The sequence below is a fragment of the Phyllostomus hastatus genome, unplaced genomic scaffold (assembly GCF_019186645.2).
Source record: "Phyllostomus hastatus isolate PE091 unplaced genomic scaffold, TTU_PhHast_1.1 phas_scaffold_55, whole genome shotgun sequence".
NCBI classification, from domain to species: Eukaryota; Metazoa; Chordata; class Mammalia; order Chiroptera; family Phyllostomidae; genus Phyllostomus; species Phyllostomus hastatus.
Genome location: NW_025334035.1, coordinates 5,782,941 through 5,803,417, shown reverse-complemented (window position 1 = coordinate 5,803,417; position 20,477 = coordinate 5,782,941). Strand labels below are relative to the sequence as shown.

Below are 20,477 nucleotides of genomic sequence, written 5' to 3'. Positions count from 1 at the left end.
GGAAAGACAGTGAAAACACAAATAACCAATATCAGGAATGAAAAAAGAAACACTATCCTAGATGCAGTAGATCTTTAAAAAATCTTAAGAGACTATAAACAATAAAATGCCAGTAAATTTGAAACATTAGATGAAGTAGACAAATTCCTAGAAAAACACATTACCTTGTGACACCAGAAGAAATGGAAAATCTAAATATAAGAGTCATAATTAGTTCATAATTACAAGTCTTCCAATAAAGAAAAATATGGGTCCAAATGACTTCACTGGTGAGATCTATCAAACATTTAAGGAAGAAATAATACCCATCTTAAACAAATTCTTCCAAGGAATAGGGGAAGAGAGAACAAGACTGATTTGTTTTTAAGAGGGCAGCATAAACTTTATCCAAAAACTTAACAAAGGCATTACAAGAAAAGAAAATTATTCATGGATATATATGACATGCTGAACAAAAAACAGTATTAGCAAATTGAATCCAGCAATGTAAAAGGAACAATAATATGTCAGAACCTAGTTAGGTTTATCCTAGGAATACAAAGGTAATTTAACAGATTACTGCATTTATTATTACCAGGATAAAGGAAAAAACATGTCAACAGATGCAGATTTCAATCTGGAAAAGCTTTGAAGGGTATTCTGGTTTAATTCCTTCTTTTATCTTCAGATGGAAAAATTTCTCACCCAAGGGCCATTCAGTAGCCCCCCAGTAAACTTTCCTGCTGATGATTTTCTTTACCTTGTCCCACTTTCAAGAGGCTTTTCTTTTTCTTTTTTTTAAAGTCAGACAATGCCTATCTAACCACAAATCCTTTGACACCCACCCCTTGTCTCCCTCCTCCCCTCTCAAGCCCCAGCTCGCCGCCCTCTGATTCCCGGTACTGGTCCACCAGGTGGGAAGATGTACCTCTGACACATAGGACAGCCACTGCTTCTCACTGTCGGGCTTCTTGGAGTAAGAGTTGTAGATGATGATGTCCTTCACCAGCACGGCCACGCCTCGCAGGATAAAAGAGGCAAACAAGTTCATGTGGATGTAGTAGCGTGTGCAGTGGAGTTTTCTGTGCAAGGAGAAAACCGAGAGCCTTCCCTCAGGAGAGAACGGCTCAGACCAACAGGTGTGTGCCTGAGACACTTGTGCATCTACCACTAAAGGGCAGAGGCTCACAGTGTGGGAGCCAGAATTGGGAGGCTGGATTATGTGATCTGACTTCTCTGTGACTCCTTTTCCTCATCTGCAAAACAAGGACAATAATAGCTAACACCTATATAACATGTTCAGCGTGCCTCACTGTGTTCCAAGCCATTTACATGTGTGTACACACTCATGGGTGGACCTGGTTTTATAGCTGCGGGGCGGGCCAGGGAGGGGGGATTGAGGCAGAAAGGTTAAGTCACTGGTCCAAAGCCCCAGAGCAGTAAATGGTAGAGCAGAGATTTGAACCCAGCAACTCTAAGGCTAAAATGTGGCTCTCCAAGGCTCTACTGCCTGGAAGAACAAGAACACTTACCTCAAAGGGCTACAGGAAGATTCAATCAGTTAACGAGTGAAAAGTGCTCACCCTGTTCCTGAGCACAGAATGAGGTGTTGCTGTCCCTCACCCACCTGGAGCCTCCTCAGTGGTGGCTATGTCCTGGCCAATGATGCAAAACCACAGCCTCAGCCTCTGCCATCCCTAGCTCTCACAGCCCTGCCTGGGCCCATGTGCAGCACACACCCAGTCCTGCCTTGCTTTAGAGCTGTTCTTTTTTTAATCTCAAAAAAAGATGTGACGCAGGTCCTTATGTTTTACCCTTTAGGCATCCTTCTCTGCAACTAGACCAGGGACTACTCAAGAGCAGGGACTGAGGCAAAACAGATACCTGGTTGACCCAGGTCCTGCTAAAGGTACTTCCAGCATGGCCGGGCAGTCGTTTTCACTGGGCTTGGTTCAGAGACTTTGGGAAGGTGCATGGAGGAGGCCACAGATAGACTGCAATTCTTCCATTGTTCAAAACTTGCTCTCCCAGTGGCATTGACAGCCCTGACTCTGCTCCAGGAGCCACAGGTCATCCAAGGTTAAGGGCCAAGTAGGGCCAGACCCAGGGCTAGCAGAGCCCTGGTGAGCTGCTCTAGAACTAGCATTCAGGTCTCCATGGTCCTCATCCAAGTCTCCTGTGTCCATGCCAGACTCTCATTCTGCCACATTATGAAGGGGGACCCCCCAAAACTCAGAATTTATTTATTAAAAACATGTATTTATTCTTACATGTTTAAACTTCAGTCACCTTCAAAGTACTCTCCATTTGATACAATAAACCTATTGAGACTTTTTCCCACTGCTCAAAACAGTTTTTGAATTTGTGGATTTTGATGCCTGTTAGTGCTTCTGACGTTTTCGTTTGTTTGTTTGTTTCCCCTCCTCCACATGGGCAAAACATTTCCTTTTCAGGACTTTTTTTCATCCAGAAAAACAAATTTTAAAAAACGTCACACTCAGGGTGAGATTTCATAAATGGGGGGGCGGGGGTGGACCATGGGGATCATGCTGTTTTAGGTCAAAAACTGCTGAAAACAGCTCAGTGTGGACCAGTGCACTTGTAAATCACACATTATGAAATGGGCAAAAGCAATGAAAGAGTCTTCAAAAAAATTCACTGAAGCTGCACACAGCCTCTCACAATACCACCAGCTAGTGCACTGATACTGGTGGGTACCTAGAACACTTATGTAGGGGGATAGCCTGTTCTTCAGGGGGCCCACCCTCCAGAAGATAATTCTGGGTCTTTTGGGGTCCCCCTCGTATGTGCCCAATTATATTCCTGAATGGGCTGGACCATGAGACAGCTTCAGAGGGCTCCCTAGTTGTTCTCTAAATACCTCACTTGGGTAATTTCTAAAAACATGATTTAATAAAATGCACTCAGGCTCTGGATTCTGAAAGAGAGTATTAAGGGATTGAAAATGCACAGGCTCCAGACTGCCTGGCTGTGATCCTGCCTCCCTCACTCACCAGCTGTGTGATCCTGGGCAAGTTACTCAATCTCTCCATATTTCAATGAACTCATTTATAAAATAGCAGTTACAATAATGCTAATCTTTTGGGATTAGAATTAATATAATTCTGATTAGGACGAGATTTAAATGACTTAGTGCATGTAGCATGCTTAGAACAGGGCCTGAGCACTGAGGAAGCATGGCTAACTGGATTTGATGGGCCCTGGGTTAGAATTCTGCCTCCACCACTCACTAATTCACTTTGGGGACGTTCTTAATCTCTTCTGTAAAAATAATGCCTCTGGCAGAGTTGTGGTGAGCATGGGCTATGGTAGTCATGGGTTTCTTAGGAATTTAGAGCAGAGCCTGGCACAGAGGAGGTTATCTAACCCAAGGGAGGCAAAGGCAGACTTAGGAGTCCAGATTCCAATTCTCACTGCGCTTTGTGACCTGGGTGACTCGGTGCCTGTCAGTGGACCCCTGGTCTCCTTTCTCCCTTCACCTGCAAAATGGGATGGATGGACTAGGTACTTTCTTGGATTCCTTTCCAGCTCTGGTGAGCCATGACAGCACCTGCAGCCTTCTAGATGTAGTCAAGGAGCACGTGCCAGCAGATGTTCCACTCACCGAAGACACAGGAGGACAGTGAGAGCCAGGAGGAGGGAGACAATGGAGAGCGAATACCCCACAGTATACAGCAGCTGCAAGGTGGACAGCAAGCCATGGTGTTTCACCTGAACACAGAGGAAGAGCAAACATGATCACCAAGCTAGATGGTTACAGTGTCTCAACCCCAAGCTCCATGCCCAGGACCACCAAGGCTTTAGGCATGCACACTATCCTTGCTCACACCGGAGTAGGGCAGCTTAACCCGCTGTCTGGAACATCTCAGAGGGCAAGTAGCCTTGATGAGTGAAGGGCCCACCTGGGTCTCACCTTTTTGGCTGGTCCCAAAGCCCAGCACTGGTGCACCGAGATTCACAGCATCACAGAACTGTGCCAGGACAGAGGGTGCCTTGGGAATGGGGACAGGTTCTTTGTCCCTGGGTGTGCTGTCACTAGAGTAAGGTAGTCCCTCTCCCTGGAAGATGTGGTCAGGTTTCCAACTGGATATCTCCTTTCTAAAATAACTTTTCATAGATGACCCCTTAGGCAGAGACCTAGTAAAACACTGGGCTATTTTCTCTGAGTCCCAGGACAGCTTGATTTTGGGCAGAGGATTATTTACTGAAAATTATGTTTTATTAAGTGAGACCTTTTAATAGAATCTCACGTTTTCATTCAATCCATCATGCATATCATCATCAAGATACTGTGGGTTCTTCTACAAAATTTATTTAAAAACAAAATCTTGATGGTGTTCCTAAGTAGATTTTGTAAAAGAGCCCACAGTAAATACTTATTACCTGCTAAATTGTGTCTTAAACTTCACTGCATAACTCTTTTTATCACTTACTCAAGTATGGAGGTCCAGTAAACTACACATATTTAAAGTATAAACCCTGATTAATTAGTATTGATTTCATCACTGCATTCCAGATAACGAACACTTCCATCACCTTCCGAAAGTTTCCTTATGGCCCTTTGTAATACATTTCTCCTCATTACTTCCTGCCACCCTATGCCCAGGCAACACTGGTCTGCTTTCTGTCATTAGAGACTAGTTTGAATTTTTTTTAATTTTATATAAAATGGAATCTTATGATATGTACTCTTTTATATAAGGCTTATTTCCATCAGAATAATTATTTTGAGATTCATCCATGTAATAGCATGTATCAATATTTTGTTCATTTTTTATTGCTGAGTAGTATTACATTGTGAATGTACCACAATTTCTTCACCCACCTATTGATGGACACTTGGATAGCTTTCCGAGTTTGTCTTTTACAAATAAAGTTGCTATGAAAACTTCTGCACAAGTTTTAACATGAACATAGATTTTCATTCCTCTCAGATAAATATCTAGATGTAGAATAGCAGAGTAGTATGTGTTTGTTTTAACTTCTTAAGAAACTGCCAAGCTGTTTTCTAAATAAGTTGTAGCAATTTACATCCCCACCAGCAATGTATGAGAGTTTCAGCTGCTCTCGATTCTATTACCACTTCATATAATCAGTCTTTTAGATTTTAGCCATTCTAATGGGTGTGTAGTAGTATTTTACTGTGGTTTTAATTTGCACTCCTCTAATGACTGATGATGTTGAGAATCATGTCATGTGTTTATTTGCCATCTGTATATCTTATTTGGTGAAGTATCTGTTCAAATATTCGGCCATCTTTTAAACTGAAATGTTTGTCTTAATTTTTCATTGTGAATGTTCTTTATATAGTCTAGATGTAAACCTCTTGTCAGATATGTGTTTTGCAAGTATTTTCCCTCATTCTGTGACTTGCTTTTTTATTTTTTATCTGTGTCTATAGAAGAGCAAAAGTTCTTTTTATTTTGATTAAGTCCAATTAATCGACTTTTTTTTTATACTTCATGCTTTTTTCCTAGAAGTTTAATAGATTGGGCTCCTACATTTAGGTTTGTGGTCTATTTCTAGTTAATTTGTATTCATGGTGTGAGGCAAAGATAGAAGTTGTTTTTTATATCCAGTTGTTCTGGCACCATTTGTTGCTAAGATTATTCTTTACCATTGAATTGCTTTGGCACTTCTGTTAAAAACCAATCATCATTTATATGTGAGGGCCTGTTTCTAGACTCTATATTATAGTTCATTATTCTTATATTTATCTTTAGGTCAATATTGTGCTGGCTTAAATACTATAGTTTTATAGTACAATAAGTCTTGAAATCAGTTAATGTTAGTCCTCCACCTTTGTTCTTTCTCAAGTTTGTTTCAGCTATTCTAGGTATTTTGCATTTCCATAGAAATTTTAGAATCAGCTTGTCAGTTCCTTTAAAAACATGTGCTGAGATTTTGATTGGGATTACATCAAAACTATGGATCAATTTAGAGTCTGTGACCATAGTGTATCCTTCCATTTATTTAGATTCTTAAAAATTTCTTTCCACAAAGCTTTGTAGTTTTCAGTATATGGGGGTTGCTCATCTTTTGTCAAATGTATCCATATGTGTTTTGTATTTTTAATTCTGCTATAAGTAATATTGTTTTCTCAGTTTTAGTTTTTAATTGCTCATTGTTATTATACAAAAATACAACTGTTTTTATACATCGATCAGTAGCCCACAACATTGCTGAGCTTGTCTATTAGCATCAGTGGTGGGATTTTCCCATAGATGATCATATTGTCTGTGAATAACATTTTTACTTGTTTTTTCCCCAAACTCTGCATTTTTTATTTCCTTTTCTTGCATTATGGCTTTATCTAAGACCTTCAGTACAATGTTCAATGGAAGTGGAAAGAGTGAACTTATTAGCTTGTTAGAGATTTTAGGAGAAAGCATTTATTCTTTCACCAATTAGCATGATGTCAGCTGCAACTTTTTAAAGGTGCCCTTTAATGTTTATTTTCTGTGGCTGCCATAACAAATCACTACAAATTTGGTGGCTAAAACAACATGATTTATTGTCTCACAGTTCTAGAGGTCAGAAGTTCAGACTCAGTCTCCCTGGGCCAAAGTGAAAGTGTCTGCAGGCCAGTTTTCCTTCTGAAGGCTACTCCAGGGTGGGGGCATGAGTTCCCCAGCATGTCTGGCCTGCCTTTCAGATGACAGAGTGGGCTCCAAGAACCAGAAAACCAGAAGAAAAAATATGTACTAGCAATCAGAAGCGAGAAAGATATGTATAGAATTGGTTTGGGCAAGAGGATATGGATGAGCACCAGCTGGGACAGTTGGTTTAATTGCACTCCGTTAGAAAAGCTTCTTAAACTGTCCTCTACTTTCAGGGCTCTCCCCAAACCTGGCCACTTTCACAGAGGTCTCAGAACACCCAGATCATCTCCAGTTTGCTCTCACTACCAGTAGGTGAATCTGAAGTCACTTAGATATCTTTATAAAATGCTTCATAATCAGCATGTAATATGCATCCACCAGGCAAATTGGCATTCTCAAACACTGCTGAAAGGAGGGCAAAAGAGTACAACCTCTATGGTGGGGGGCAGATTTCACAATATCTGACAAATAATATGAACATCTAACTTTAATACAGCAATTCCATTTCTAAGAATCTTCCAAAAAATACACCACCACAAATATGAACCAACACACACATATAAGATTATTCAAGGTGGCATCATGAGTAATAAAAAATTGGAAATAACCCAAATGACCATAGGACAGTGGCTGAATAAACAAACAAAATATAGAGAGTGGAGTACAATGCAGATGTAAAAGAAAAAAAGGAAGAGAGAACTGTTTCTAGAAACTGATATAGAATAATTTCCAGGACATATTGTAAGTGAAAAAAGAAAGATGCAGAATAGAGTACCTGGTATCTTGTCTTTTGTGTAAGAAAATGGGGAAAGAACATTTTTATATATTTGCTTAGTTTTTCAAAAAGAAATGTAAGGTATACATTACAATTTGATAAATGGTAAAGAAAAAGAAAAGAGAGAGAAAAGATAAACTAGAAAATAATAAAAGTGGTTATCTATAGAGAGTAGGTAGAAACACAGTTAGAGACAATGGTTAAAGTAAGATTTCTCTCAGTACACTTTTTTATATAGTTTCACCTTTCAACCCTTGCCAATATTTTATTTATTTAAAAATTTTAAAGACAGGATAATGAAAAGGCAAACTCTTAGTACAAATAGAAACAAATAAACAAAACTGCGTATCCAATTAATAACATGACCACATAAAGAATGTAGTCTAAGGACATAAAGAGTTTCAAAGAAATCTGAAACTTTACCAAGTAGGTTTATCTTTTTAGTGGCAATTTTAATATTAAGGTTGAAACTATTTTATATGTACTTTAAGAACAGATAAATACATAATTATGGTAATGTTATTTGGAAGAAAATTTTCACTGAAAGAAAAAAGATATAGAATACAAAGTAAAAGAAGATAAAAAAGTGCTAACTGTTAAAATTGAATCAGAATTATCAATATGAAGTCTTAATTTTTAAAAGTGCTTTTTTCTAAGTCTGTACACTGAAGGTCCTAGAACTAGAAGTCATGGCAATGACCACAGCGAACACTGCGATCTTGTTTCAAATACCATCTTCCACTTCAACAATCCAGGACTCTTAGAAGTAACAGCTGACTTGTGCAAGGAACAGGGAAAACACAAGATGAGCTTGGACCATCTCCTTGTGCCAGAAAATAAGGAAGTGCTCAAGAACTAATAGGAGTGTAACAAAAGGACATGAGAACCAGTTTGAAGAAAGGGATTTTACTAAACCTAGGAAATATTTCATCAAAAAGAATAAGCATAAGTGAACAAAACAATCTGTAAGTCCACAGTGATGTTCTAAAAAGGAGGGGGAAAAGGAGGACTTCTTTTCTGAAGATTACCACCTAGTAAATCTGGAAGGAATGATTGAGCTTGAATCAATTCAAGCAAGCATCACCCATGCAGATTAGAACACTGATGAAGATTTGTTAGTGAACAAGGTAGACACATGGTACAAAGTATCACCCCACCAGTTACTGACTAAACACAAAAGGAGAAACAAGTCTTGACTTTTGAGAGATCTGGCTATTGCTACATTCGATATGTTAAGCTAAAAAGAAAAAAGACATTTCAAAGTGAGAGGTAATAAACATCTATTTGTGTTCAAAATAATATTTCTTCTGGATGCACTGATTTAAGACAGAGGCCTAAATAGTGTTCTGATTAGGAGACAAAGGCAGTGGGTATTTATAAGGAAGGGAAGGGGAACAATTAAATGAAAGAAAGGAAGACAATGGCATTTTTGTACATCAACAATGAAATATCAGAAAGAGAAACTAGGGGGAAAAATATTCCATTTACTATAGCAACAAGAAAAAGTACCTAGGAATAAATTTAATGAAGGAGTTAAAATACCTGTACATGGAAAACTATAGAACATTGAAGAAAGAAATTAAGGAAGACACAAATAAATGAAAGCACACACCTGCTTCTCAGATAAGGCCAAGTTAAAGGAGTTCATCATCACCAAGCCCTTATTATATGAAATGTTAAAGGGACTTTTCTAAGAAAAAGAAGATAAAAAATATGAACAGCAAAAAAAGACATCAAACTCACAGTAACAACCACACCACACCTAAAACAAAAGCAAACTAAGCAAACAAATAGAACAGGAACAGAATCACAGAAATGGAGATCACATGGAGGGTTATCAAGAGGGGAGTGGGAGGGGGAGAGAGGGGGAAAAGGTATAGAGAATAAGTAGCATAGACAATAGGTAGAAAATAGACAGAGGGAGGGCAAGAATAGTGTGGGAAATGTAGAAGCTAAAGAACTTATGACACATGGACATGAACTAAAGGGGGGGAATGTGGGTGGGAAGGGGTGGGCAGGGTGGAGGATAGTGAAGGGGGAAAATGTGACAACTGTAATAGTATAATCAATACAATATATTTTTTAAAAAAGCATACACCATGTTCATGGATTAGAAGAATTAACATCATTAAAATGTCCATACTACCCAAAGCATTCTATAGATCAACACAATTCCTATTAAAATACAACAACATATTATAGAGACCTAGAACAAATATTTCAAACACTTATATGGAAATAAAAAAGACCCCAAATAGCCTCAGCAATATCAAGAAAGAAGAAAAAAGTAGGAGGAATCACAATACCTGATATCAAACTATACTACAAGGCCTCTGTAATCAAAACAGCCTGATACTGGCATAAGAACAGACACATAGATCAATGGAACAAAATAGGGACCCCAGAAATAAACCCATGTCTCTGGTCAATTAATACTTGACAAAGGGGACAGGAGCATACAATGGAACAAAAATAGTCTCTTCAATAAATGGTTTTGGGATGACTGGACTGGTATGTACAAAAACATAGTGAAACTAGACTGCCAACTCACACCATATACCAGAATAAATTCAAAATGGATAAAAGATTTAAATATAAGTCATGACACCATAAAAATTGTAGAGGAAAACATAGGCAGGAAAATTTCAAATATCCCACATTACAATATATTTGCTGATATATCACCTAGGGCAAGGGAAATAAAGGGAAAAAATAAACAAATGGGACTACATCAAATTAAAAAGCTTCTGCACAGCTAAAGAAACCATCATCAAAATAAAACAGAACTGACTGTATGGGAGAACATATTTGCCAATGATACATCAAACAAGGGCTTGATCTCCAAAATATATAAAGAACTCACCTGACTAAAAACCAGGAAGACAAACAATCCAATTAAAAATGGGCAAAGGACCTGAATATACACTTCTCTAAGATAGACATACAGATAGCCCATAGATATATAAAAAGATGCTCAATGTCACTAGCCATCAGAGAGATGCAGATCAAAACTACAATGAGATATCATCTCACATCTGTCAGAATGGCTATCATTAATAAATCAATAAACAAGTGTTGGTGAGGATGTGGAGAAAAGGGAACCCTAGTGTGCTATTGATGGGAATGCAGACTGGTGCAGCCACTATGGAAAACAGTATGGAATTTCCACAAAAAAACTAAAAATGAAACTGCCTTTTGACCTAATGATTACACTACTGGGAATATATCCTAGGAATCCTGAATCACCAACTCAAAAGAACTTATGCACCTCATGTTCGTAACAGTGCTATATACAATAACCAAGTGCTGGAAACAGCCTAAGCACCCATCAGTAAATAAGTGGATAAAAAAAAATCAGAGGTATATGTACACAATGGAATACTACACAGTAGAAAGAAAGAACTCCTAACTTTTGTGACAGTATGAATTGGACTGGAGAATATTAAGCTAAGTGAAATAAGCCAGTCAGTGAAAGACAAATACCATATGATCTCACCTGTATGAGGGATCTAATGAACAAAATAAACAAACAAATAGAACCAAAGATATGTAAATGTAGAACAGATTGACAGTGACCAGAAGGGAGGGGGAAGAGTGATAATAGTGGAAAGAAGAGGAAGGGATTAATCAAAGAACATGTATGAATGACCCACAGACAGGGACAATAGTGTGAGGATTGACTGTGGGAGCAGGGGGTGGGATGGACAGAAGAGGGCAAAGGGATAAAAATTGGGACAGCTGTAGTAGAATAACAATAAAAAATGATAAAAAAAGAAAGTTCCTGCCAAGATAGAGGTGTAGGTAGAAACACTTTGATTCCTCGCACAACCAAAAGAAGGATAACAACCAATTTAAAAATAATAAACAACCAGAACTGCCAGAAAAATCAAACTACATGGAACTCCAACAACCAAGGAGTTAAAGAAATATTCATCTAGACCAGTAGGAGGGGCAGAGATGGGCACCCTGCTGGAGAGGACCCGCAGCAAAACAGCGGACCATGCTGGTGAGGCAGGGGCTGGCTGACCAGGAAACTAAAGACTCAAAACTTCTGGGTATAAAGTTCTGTGGGGGTTGTGGTGGTGAAAGAAACTCTCAGTCTCACAAGAGAGATCCTTGGAGAGGCCTACTAGATCCTAGAACATACAGAAACCAATCCACCTGGGAATCAGCACCTGAAAGGGCACAATCTACTCATGAGAAGGGAGAGAAGTGACTGAAAGTGGGATGAGAGCAGACTAAGCAGTATTGTTCCCTCTCTGACCTCACCCCTACAACTATGCAGTGACGTGGGTTGCCCTACCCCAGCAAATCCCCAAGGCTCTGCCTTTTACAACATAACATGTGCTCCAAGACAAAGAAATATGGCCCAAACGAAAGAACAGATCAAAGCTCCAGAAAAAGAACTAAGTGACAAGAAGATAGACAACCTATGCAGAGTTCAGAACACTGGAAATCAGGATGCTCACAGAAATGATTGAATTTGGTTGCAAAATGAAGGAAGAAATGAAGGCTATGCAAAGTGAAATAAAGGAAAATGTACAGGGAATCAACAGTGACAGGAAGGAAACTGGGACTCAAATCAATAGTTTGGACCAGAAGGAAGAAACATTCAATCAGAAAAGAATGAAGAAACAAGAATTCAAAAAAATGAGGAGAGGCTTAGGAACCTCTGGGACAACTTTAAATGCTCCAACATCCAAATCATAGGGGTGCCAGAAGGAGAAGAGAAAGAGTAAGAAACTGAAAACTTATTTGAACAAACAATGAAGAAAAACTTCCCCAATCTGGTGAAGGAAATAGAGTTCCAAGAAGTCCAGGAAGCTCAGAGATTCCCAAAGAAGTTGGATCCAAGGAAGAACACACCAAGGCACATTATAATTACATTAGCCAAGATTAAAGATAAGGAGAGAATCTTAGAAGCAACAAGAGGGAAGGAGACAGTTACCTACAAAGGAGGTCCCATAAGACTATCAGTTGATTTCTCAAGAGAAACTTTGCAGGCAAGAAGAGGCTGGAAAGAAGTATTCGAAGTCATGAAAAGCAAGAACCTACATCTAAGATTACTCTATCCAGCAAAGCTATCATTTAGTATGGAAGGGCAGGTAAAGTGCTTCCCAGATAAGGTCAAGTTAAAGGAGTTCTTCATCACCAAGCCCTTATTCTATGAAATGTTAAAGGGACTTATCTAAGAAATTGAAAAAGATAAAAAACTATGAACAGTAAAATGACAACAAACTCACACCTATCAACAACTGAACATAAAAAACAAAAAATAAACCTAAACAAACAACTAGAATAGGAACAGAATCACAGAAAGAGAGATCACATGGAGGGTTATCAGTGGGGAGAGAGAGGGAAAGAATGGGAGGGGGAAAGGTACAGGGAATAAGAAGCATAATTGGTAGGCATAAAATAGACAGGTGGGGTAAGGAAATAGAGAAGTCAAAGACATGTACAACCCAGTGACATGAACTAAGGGGAGGGGGGATACTGGAGGGTGGGGGGCATGTAGGGCAGAAGGGGGATAAAGGGTAAAAAAAATTGGGACAGCTATAAGCATAATAATAAACTACACTAAAAATACAAATCAGTAGTTACAAAATAGTTACAAGGATGTAAAGTACAGCACAGGGAATATAGTCAATAATATTCTAATAAGCATATGTGATGTCAGATGGGTATGAAATTTATCAGGATGATGACTTAGTAAATTATATAATGTCTAAGCACCGGGGTGTACACCTGAAACTAATATAATATTGTATGTCAACTGTAATTGAAAAATAAAAAGTTATTTAATGTCAAAAAAGAAGGAAGACATTTCTATTGGTGCAGATAATATAACATAGTGATGCTAATTTTTAACATTTAAAAAACTTTTCACTCGAGGAGTCATCAATCCAGTAGCCACAATAACTGCTTTCTTGTTATCTTTGCAAATGGTTCTTTAGGGCACCATGTTGCTTTAGGCCCAGTTCAAAGGTTGTTTTGCCCTATTTTATCATTCCAGACATTTGAGGCACAAGACCCGCAAAGCAGTTCTCTGGCATGGCAGCACAGGTTCCATTTTAAAGTGGATATATATATATTAAAAAATTTATATATATATAATTTTTTTAACAACCAAGTGATCAAATGTAACATCATTATAGTGTGACCCCTGACATTTTGGACTCCTGGCGAGATGTTACACACAGCACCTGCAAGGATTCATTTGAATCCCATCTAACTTCTAGCTTACAGGAAATAAAGAAGACGGAAAAGTGCATTGAATGGTACCCACAGAAACAGTCAAACACATCTAGTTTATGTGCCTTTCTATAGCAAAGTTCTTCTGGTCTCTTCAAAAACCCAATGTCATTGGTGAGGGAGAGGGAGTAGGAGCATTGTTCTACATTAAAAGACACTGAAGTGATATAAAACTAAATGCAACATATGAACCTAGATCAGAGCCTGGTCCAGGGCAGAAAAGCTATTATAAAAAATTGGGCAGAGGCAGGGGGAGAACAACTGGGGAAATGTGAAAATGGATGAAACATTAGTTAATATGATGGAATCACTGTTAATTTCATTTAGTTGAAACAATGGCATTGTAGTTATGTGTAATCATGTTCTTAAAATTAGGAAGTACCTGATGAATATTTAGGGGCAAAATCTCATGATATCAGCAAATTATTTTTAAATATTTCAAAAAGAGAGAAAGGAAATGTGGCAAAATGTTAACAGATTTATATAGAGGATCTATGAGAGTGTATTATTCTTTTAACTTTTCTATGTTTGGATATTTCAAAATAAAATATTGGAAAAATAGATATATATCTATATATATTTTAGGCTATATTGAAAATTAAAATTTATCAATAAAATTAAATGTATTAAAATTATAACATAGTAATTAAATTCTGTATTTGAGAATAGAAAGAACTTGTATAAGGGCAAAGGAAATCAGCTTGAAGTAAGACAAGATAATTTATTTAAACACTACTACGCACAATACTGTACCAAGGAATCCAAACATACTTGCTAATACTTATGCATGTGCACACACACGATCTCTTTAAAAGGCACCATTTAGTGTGCTAAGAACTCCCAGTGTATTGTCATTTGGGAGAACATAACATATTTTGTCTGCCAAAACTCTGAAGGGCAAAGATTTACTAATGCTAGCCCTTTTTGGGCAAAAGTTCAACCCTCTATTACAAACACAGGTAAACATGTCCAGAAGTTGGTTTTATTATTATTTTTAAACATTTGAATTCTTCAAAACACGGCCATTTGCAGAGGGGAGGAGGCAATGCCCTTGTCTTCACTTTTCTAAAGAGAGAAATCTTTACTTCCTGTCTTGGAAAGTGCAGTTTTCAAATCTTGTTTTTTTTGTCCCTGTCTATTGACATGGGCCGCTGCAGACCTAAACCCAGAAGAAGCAGCAGGCCTCTCGCACATGCTGGCAGGTTCCTCCCTAAGGCCTCAGTCCCAGCCTCAGCTGCATATTGGAATCACCTGGGAAACTCAGTCCCAGTACTAATGCCAAGGCTCCACTACAGACCCATTGACTCAGAATTGGTGAAACCACTTACTCAGTATGTACTAAGTGCCCACTGTGTGCAAAGGCTTTTGTACATCCATCCCAGTACTAGGCCAGGAGATGATGGGTATTCACCTAGAACTATGATTTTGTCATTGTTCTCGAGCAGCTTAGTGCAGGAGGGAAGATAAGAAATACTTGCGACTAGTCTAATTCAAGCCATACAATTAGCATGAGTCTAGTGTCCTGATGAAAGTCAAACAAATGCCTGAAATAAGCTGAATCCAGGTCAGCCACAGGCATCATCTTAATTCCTTTAAGTGTGACCTGTCATATGGTAAAACTATGTAAAAAACACAGAATTCTCTCAAATCAAGTAATAAGGTTAAAAAGAGGTTTGGAAAGAATTCTCTGTGGATTTAGAGGATCCTGTGGAAGGCTCTTCATGCCTGATGGGAAGATATTACATTTAGGAAAGCCAAGGGCATGTCAACTCCCACGAGGTTCTAATGGAAGTGAGCCACAACCAGGAAGGCCAAACATACAGTGAAGTTAAAGGAATTTCACAAACACCTGCATACCCGCCACCTAGACGCTACCATCAACACTTCACTTGGCTTCATCCCGTGTTCATCCTTCTATTTGTCCCTCATATAGAGGCTTTTAAAAGTATTTGACAATCTATATGTAATTGGTATTACTACTTAGAGAATATAGCATGTTAGAATATTGGAATTAGTATTGTGGCTCCATTATGAAATATGTCAGTAAGTACTTGACTTTAAGTTTAAATTGAAAATAGAATTGACTTATTTAAGAAAATTTAAGACTCACCAGATAAGCCTGATACATTCAATGGACTAGAATTATTTAAGAATTAAAGATTTGCCTGTCCTATTTAAGATACTTAAAATATTTAAAGCATCTGATATCTTAAACGTACTATTGCAGCTTAAAATATAAAAGTGTATTGAAATTAATCAAAGGTCTAAAAAGACCTTTGATTAATATTTTAATCAAAGGCATAAACTTTTACATATTCATATGTATCTTCACAGAAAATTATTTTTTTTATTTTTGAAAGTCAAATAAAATATTGTATATTTAAAAATAAACCTAAAGAAGCCACATCAGAAAAGCCATCCTCAGACACCAAAAACTCATGATGACAAGTGGACTGTGACCATTGCCCTCAGAGTGGAGTAGAGAGAGGCCCACAAAGGGAAAGAATTGAGTTTGTCAGGGACCAGAGGAGACATTCTGAGGAGATGAAATGCAATAATCATAACTATGCAATGCTGAGGGGGTGCCAGGACGTGGCACCCACTGTTCCCTCAAGCCTCACCACCGGCCTGGGCAAAGTTGGCATTATTGACCCCACTTCGTGGATGCTTGGAAAGAAGTTATATGGCTTAAAGTCACACAGTTAGTGTTCCTGGACCTAAACTCCTTACCTCCCCCCACATCCCCTAGCTTTATTGAAATATCTTTAACATCTGATGGGAAAATATTAAAATGACTTAGGAAAGCTAAAGCAAATGTCAAAATCCAATTAAATTCTGAAAGAAGTGAGCCTACTTGGGGCAGGGGACAGGGTGCAGTTTGCAGTCTTGAGTTAGGGCAAGGAATTCTGTAGTGATAGTGAAATATCCAGAACCCAGGACAGGTGAAGGGGAAGACTCTTCCTGTGTCCCCAGTCTCAGTGAGGGGCATTTCAAAGCTCCTTAGGGACCCAAGCCAACCTGAGCTTTCTGTTGCCCTTGACTCTACCTTTTCACCCTCCCCCCAGAATCTGGTCATACTATTTCCCTCCTCAGAAACCTGCAAACCCAGACTCCCACTTCCCTCCATCTTGCTGGTGGTCTCTCCCTATCGGGGCTGAGTGACTGAGTGGCTCCTGCCTGCCCTCCCTACTCTGCCTCTAGCCTGGCCCATTCTTGGCCCTTCCCTCTGACTGGCCAGAGCAATCCTTTTGAAGCCTATTCAGAGTTATGTCCCTCCCTTTCCAACTGTGCAAAGTCCTAACTCCCTAAGGTGGCATCCCTAGAGGTCTCCACCTTGTCCCTATATCACCAGAGGCTCAAAGCTCCAGTGGCTAGTACAAAAATCTAGTACACAGTAGGCACTTCATGCCTGACGGTCTGGAAGAAACCAAGATACGGCCCTAGATATCTGCCCGATTCCCAAACACCTTTTCCTCTGTCCAGTCTGCCTTTTGCACTTCACTTTGAAGGAAGGTGGGCGGGACTGTACACACAGGAGATCTCTGGGGAGAATAGCCATGCCTGTGGGGATGGCACTGTAGGATCCTGGGAAGAAAACAGGTGGATAGGAGTCTGAAGCAAACCTGTGCTGAGCTGCTCTGCTGGGTCCTGGTCACAAAGCAGTCACTGCTACATAGGTGTGCCAACTGGGGGTTGGGTTCTTTCCGAAGAATGGCATATCTATTAACACTTGTGTGTCTATTTAATTAAATCCTCACAGCAACCACATGCAATAAATGCTATGGATGGGGAAGCTGGGTTACAGAGAGGTGAAGGGTCTGGGTATGAACAGCTAGGAGCCAAAGAGTCTGGGCAGGAAATTCGGCTGTTGCCTGAGATCCTCAGCTTGAAACCCCTGAGCTTGGCACACACATCTGCTACCATTGAGTGCTCGTTCTAATGAGGGCTAGAAAACAAATAAGCAAACACAGGAGTTTGTCAAAGCATTGGAGGGGCGTGGTGGAAAGTGATCAAGAATGCCACTTTTGATGGGGTGGCCATGGAAGACTTCACTTTGAAGGAGGCATTGAACTGAAACCTGAAGGTGAGGAGAAGCCACGAAAGAGCTGGGGAGAGCTGCTCCAGGCAGAAGGGACCTCAAAGAAAAGGCTAGGACAGGGCTGAGAAGCTGAATTCCCTTAGGGGGTCACCTTTCACCTTTGAGGTAGAAGCCATTCAGTGGCTGCCACAGGGGGTGCTGTTTGGTGTGATTGAGTCTCCCCTGGGTGAGTCTGAGGCAGGGAAGCTGTGGGAAAGCTCTCTGTGTGGGTCCTAAAGTCACTGGGCCACGGAGGGCCCTGGTGGACAGCGGGGGGGCCCTGGTGGACAGCGAGGGTCCTGGTGGAGGGTAGGGGCCTGGGTAAATAGTGGCTCGGCCCTGGGTCTTGTTCTCACTGAGCCCAGCACACTCACATTTTCTTTGAAGCTGTGGTTCTCAGCGCATTCGGAGTCATCCTGCCAAATACCTGTGGAGTTCTGCGTCTGCCAAGTGCCCTGAGCCAAGCAGCGTCGGTAGGCCCTTCCTGAGTCCTCTGAAAGTAAACACAGCTCTGAGGGAAAGGTCAGAACACGCAGCCGGCTCCCCAGGGCCCGGTCCTCACCACAGAGCCATGGAAAATCCCAGGGGAAAGGAGTTTTACGTCCCTTTGGTGTGGGGGGAGGGAAGGGGGCTCATTAACATCCCTACTGTTTATTTGGGACAGAAAGAAAAACAGGACAGCCTCAACATTTTGTAAGAAGCCATGATCCTCTAATGGCCTGCTGTGTTTACCGAAGTCTCTGGAATTAGAACAGCCCCCAGGGACTCAGAGAGGTGAACTCCCCAAGGCACAGGCCAGCTGGATACACCCACCAGGGCCCTGGGCACTCGTCCCAGGTCCCAGGGCGTGTCCCTGCCTGACTCTGATGAAGAAGAGATGGCAGTGGAGGAGGCCTGCTCAGCCTCTTCCCAGCTTTGTGGCCTGGGCCTGGCCCTTCCACCCTCTGTGCCTTCTGGCTCCTACATCAGAGCTGCAGATAAGGACGGCACTGTCCCTCCTCAGTTTGGGGGAGGATTAAGTGAAAGTGTTTGTGTGTGCAAGTGACAGGCAAAGTGCTCTGCCCAACACGGCTGCTGTGTGACTCAGTCACATCTATTCCAGGAGCCCTTCCCTTGAGGGATTGTCCCTTATTGCTGTTCTCCTCCTGCTGTTACCCTACCTGGGACCCCATTACTTCTTACCCAGATTATTGTGAGTGCCTTCAATACTCATGGGCTACAGAGAACCCGGCAGTCAGGATAAACTGAGAAAAACGTCAGTCACATCATGTCACGCCTCGCTCAGAATCATCTGAGGGCTCTGAAAAGAAGTCAGAGTCCTCATGGCCTCCCACAAAGCCCTGGAAGGTCTGGCCCCAGTGCTCTCTGATGGAAACTAACCTGTTGCTTCTCTCCCCTTCGCTCCAGCCACATGGGCCTCCCTGCTCTTTGTGGAACACAGCAGGCATGCTGCACAGAGTGCAGAATTTGTACTCCTTGACTCCTTTCCTGCTGAACACTCTTCCCCTTTGGCTAAATCCCTTACTTCCTTTTTAAGTTGTCACCAAGACATGCCTTTGTCACAAAGCTCACTCCCACTTCTCATATCTTTCCCTCCCATCTTGTTTAAAATACATCACATTCAAAGACACTCCATACTTACTAATGATGTTTCTTGATTATTATTTGGCTGTTGCTCAAATGTGAGCCCCATATTTGAGAAATTTTATTCTATTTTTGGTCACTAATATATCCTAAGCCCTTAAAACAATGCCTGGCACACAATGAGTCTTCAATAAATATCCAATGAATGGGTGAATGACAGTCATATCACCTGACACTGCACCCTCCATGCCAGCCGTAACTGCTCTACGCTGGGGATGCAGACATGAAAGAGGCACAGCCCCAAGTCTAGCAGGAGGAGGAGACATGCAAATAAAAATGTCACTGAGCATTGTAAATGCTAAGGTGGAAGATCACTTGGGTATATAAGAGGCCTCGGAAAGGCAGGGAGTCACTGTGGGGAGTAATCCAAAAAGTTTTCTAGAAGAATGGAAATTTCAAGCTGTGGATTAAAGTTGGATTTATAGACAGAAATGTATGGGCAAGGTGCAGGGTGGCAATGGCTGGGCAGGTGTAGGAGCCTGGAGGTGTTTATTTGGCTGGAGTGGAGATGGGGGAAAATGCTAGAGAGGTCAGCAGGGCCATGTGATGGAAGGTCTCGAGCACCATTCAGGGGTGTTGGTGATGGGCCAACATGGTCAGATGTGCGTTTCAGAGAACTTTGTGCAGGTGGTTGGAAGGGGGCCAGACCTGAGGCAGGGACCGTCGAGGAGATAGGGGAGCAACACCTGAGAGTGAAGATGACAGGGGAGGCGGGCGAGAAGAGGGGCAGAGGACTTGGCTTCCAGCCACATGACGGATGTTAGGGGGCAGGTGGAATGTGAGAATGGTTTTCTCTCCTCCACCTTCCACTCCTCTCTGTCCCTCAATTCCCACTTCATCGGATGGCAAGTCTTGACTGTTCTACCTCCAGTATTTTTTAAAACTCTTCCCTCTTCTCTCCTTTTGCCTCTGCTTGAAGCCAATCCCTCACCATCTCTTTTTCTGGGCCACTGAAGTAGCTTTCAGACTGGCCTCCCCCTTCATGCCTCAGTCCAACGGCCACAGGCAACCAACATCATCGCCCCACACCACAAATCTTATGTCCTTGTCATGCCTTAACACCTTCAGTGGCTCCACATAATCTTCCTTCACAGAGGGAAGTTCAGAACCCTTAGTGCAGCACACA

General features: G+C 40.8%; 1 protein-coding gene across 1 annotated transcript in view; it reads right to left on the bottom strand.

The window, feature by feature from the left end:
• The window catches only part of GLP2R (glucagon like peptide 2 receptor), a 68,433-nt gene that overhangs the window by 37,906 nt on the left and 10,050 nt on the right, over nucleotides 1-20,477 (bottom strand). Inside the window, exons 4-6 of the mRNA XM_045824412.1 lie at nucleotides 18,082-18,200; nucleotides 3,605-3,711; nucleotides 908-1,061 (exon numbers count right to left, since the gene is read on the bottom strand). Of these exons, the coding sequence (XP_045680368.1) occupies nucleotides 908-1,061; nucleotides 3,605-3,711; nucleotides 18,082-18,200 (380 nt within the window). The remainder of the gene's footprint in view (nucleotides 1-907; nucleotides 1,062-3,604; nucleotides 3,712-18,081; nucleotides 18,201-20,477) is intronic.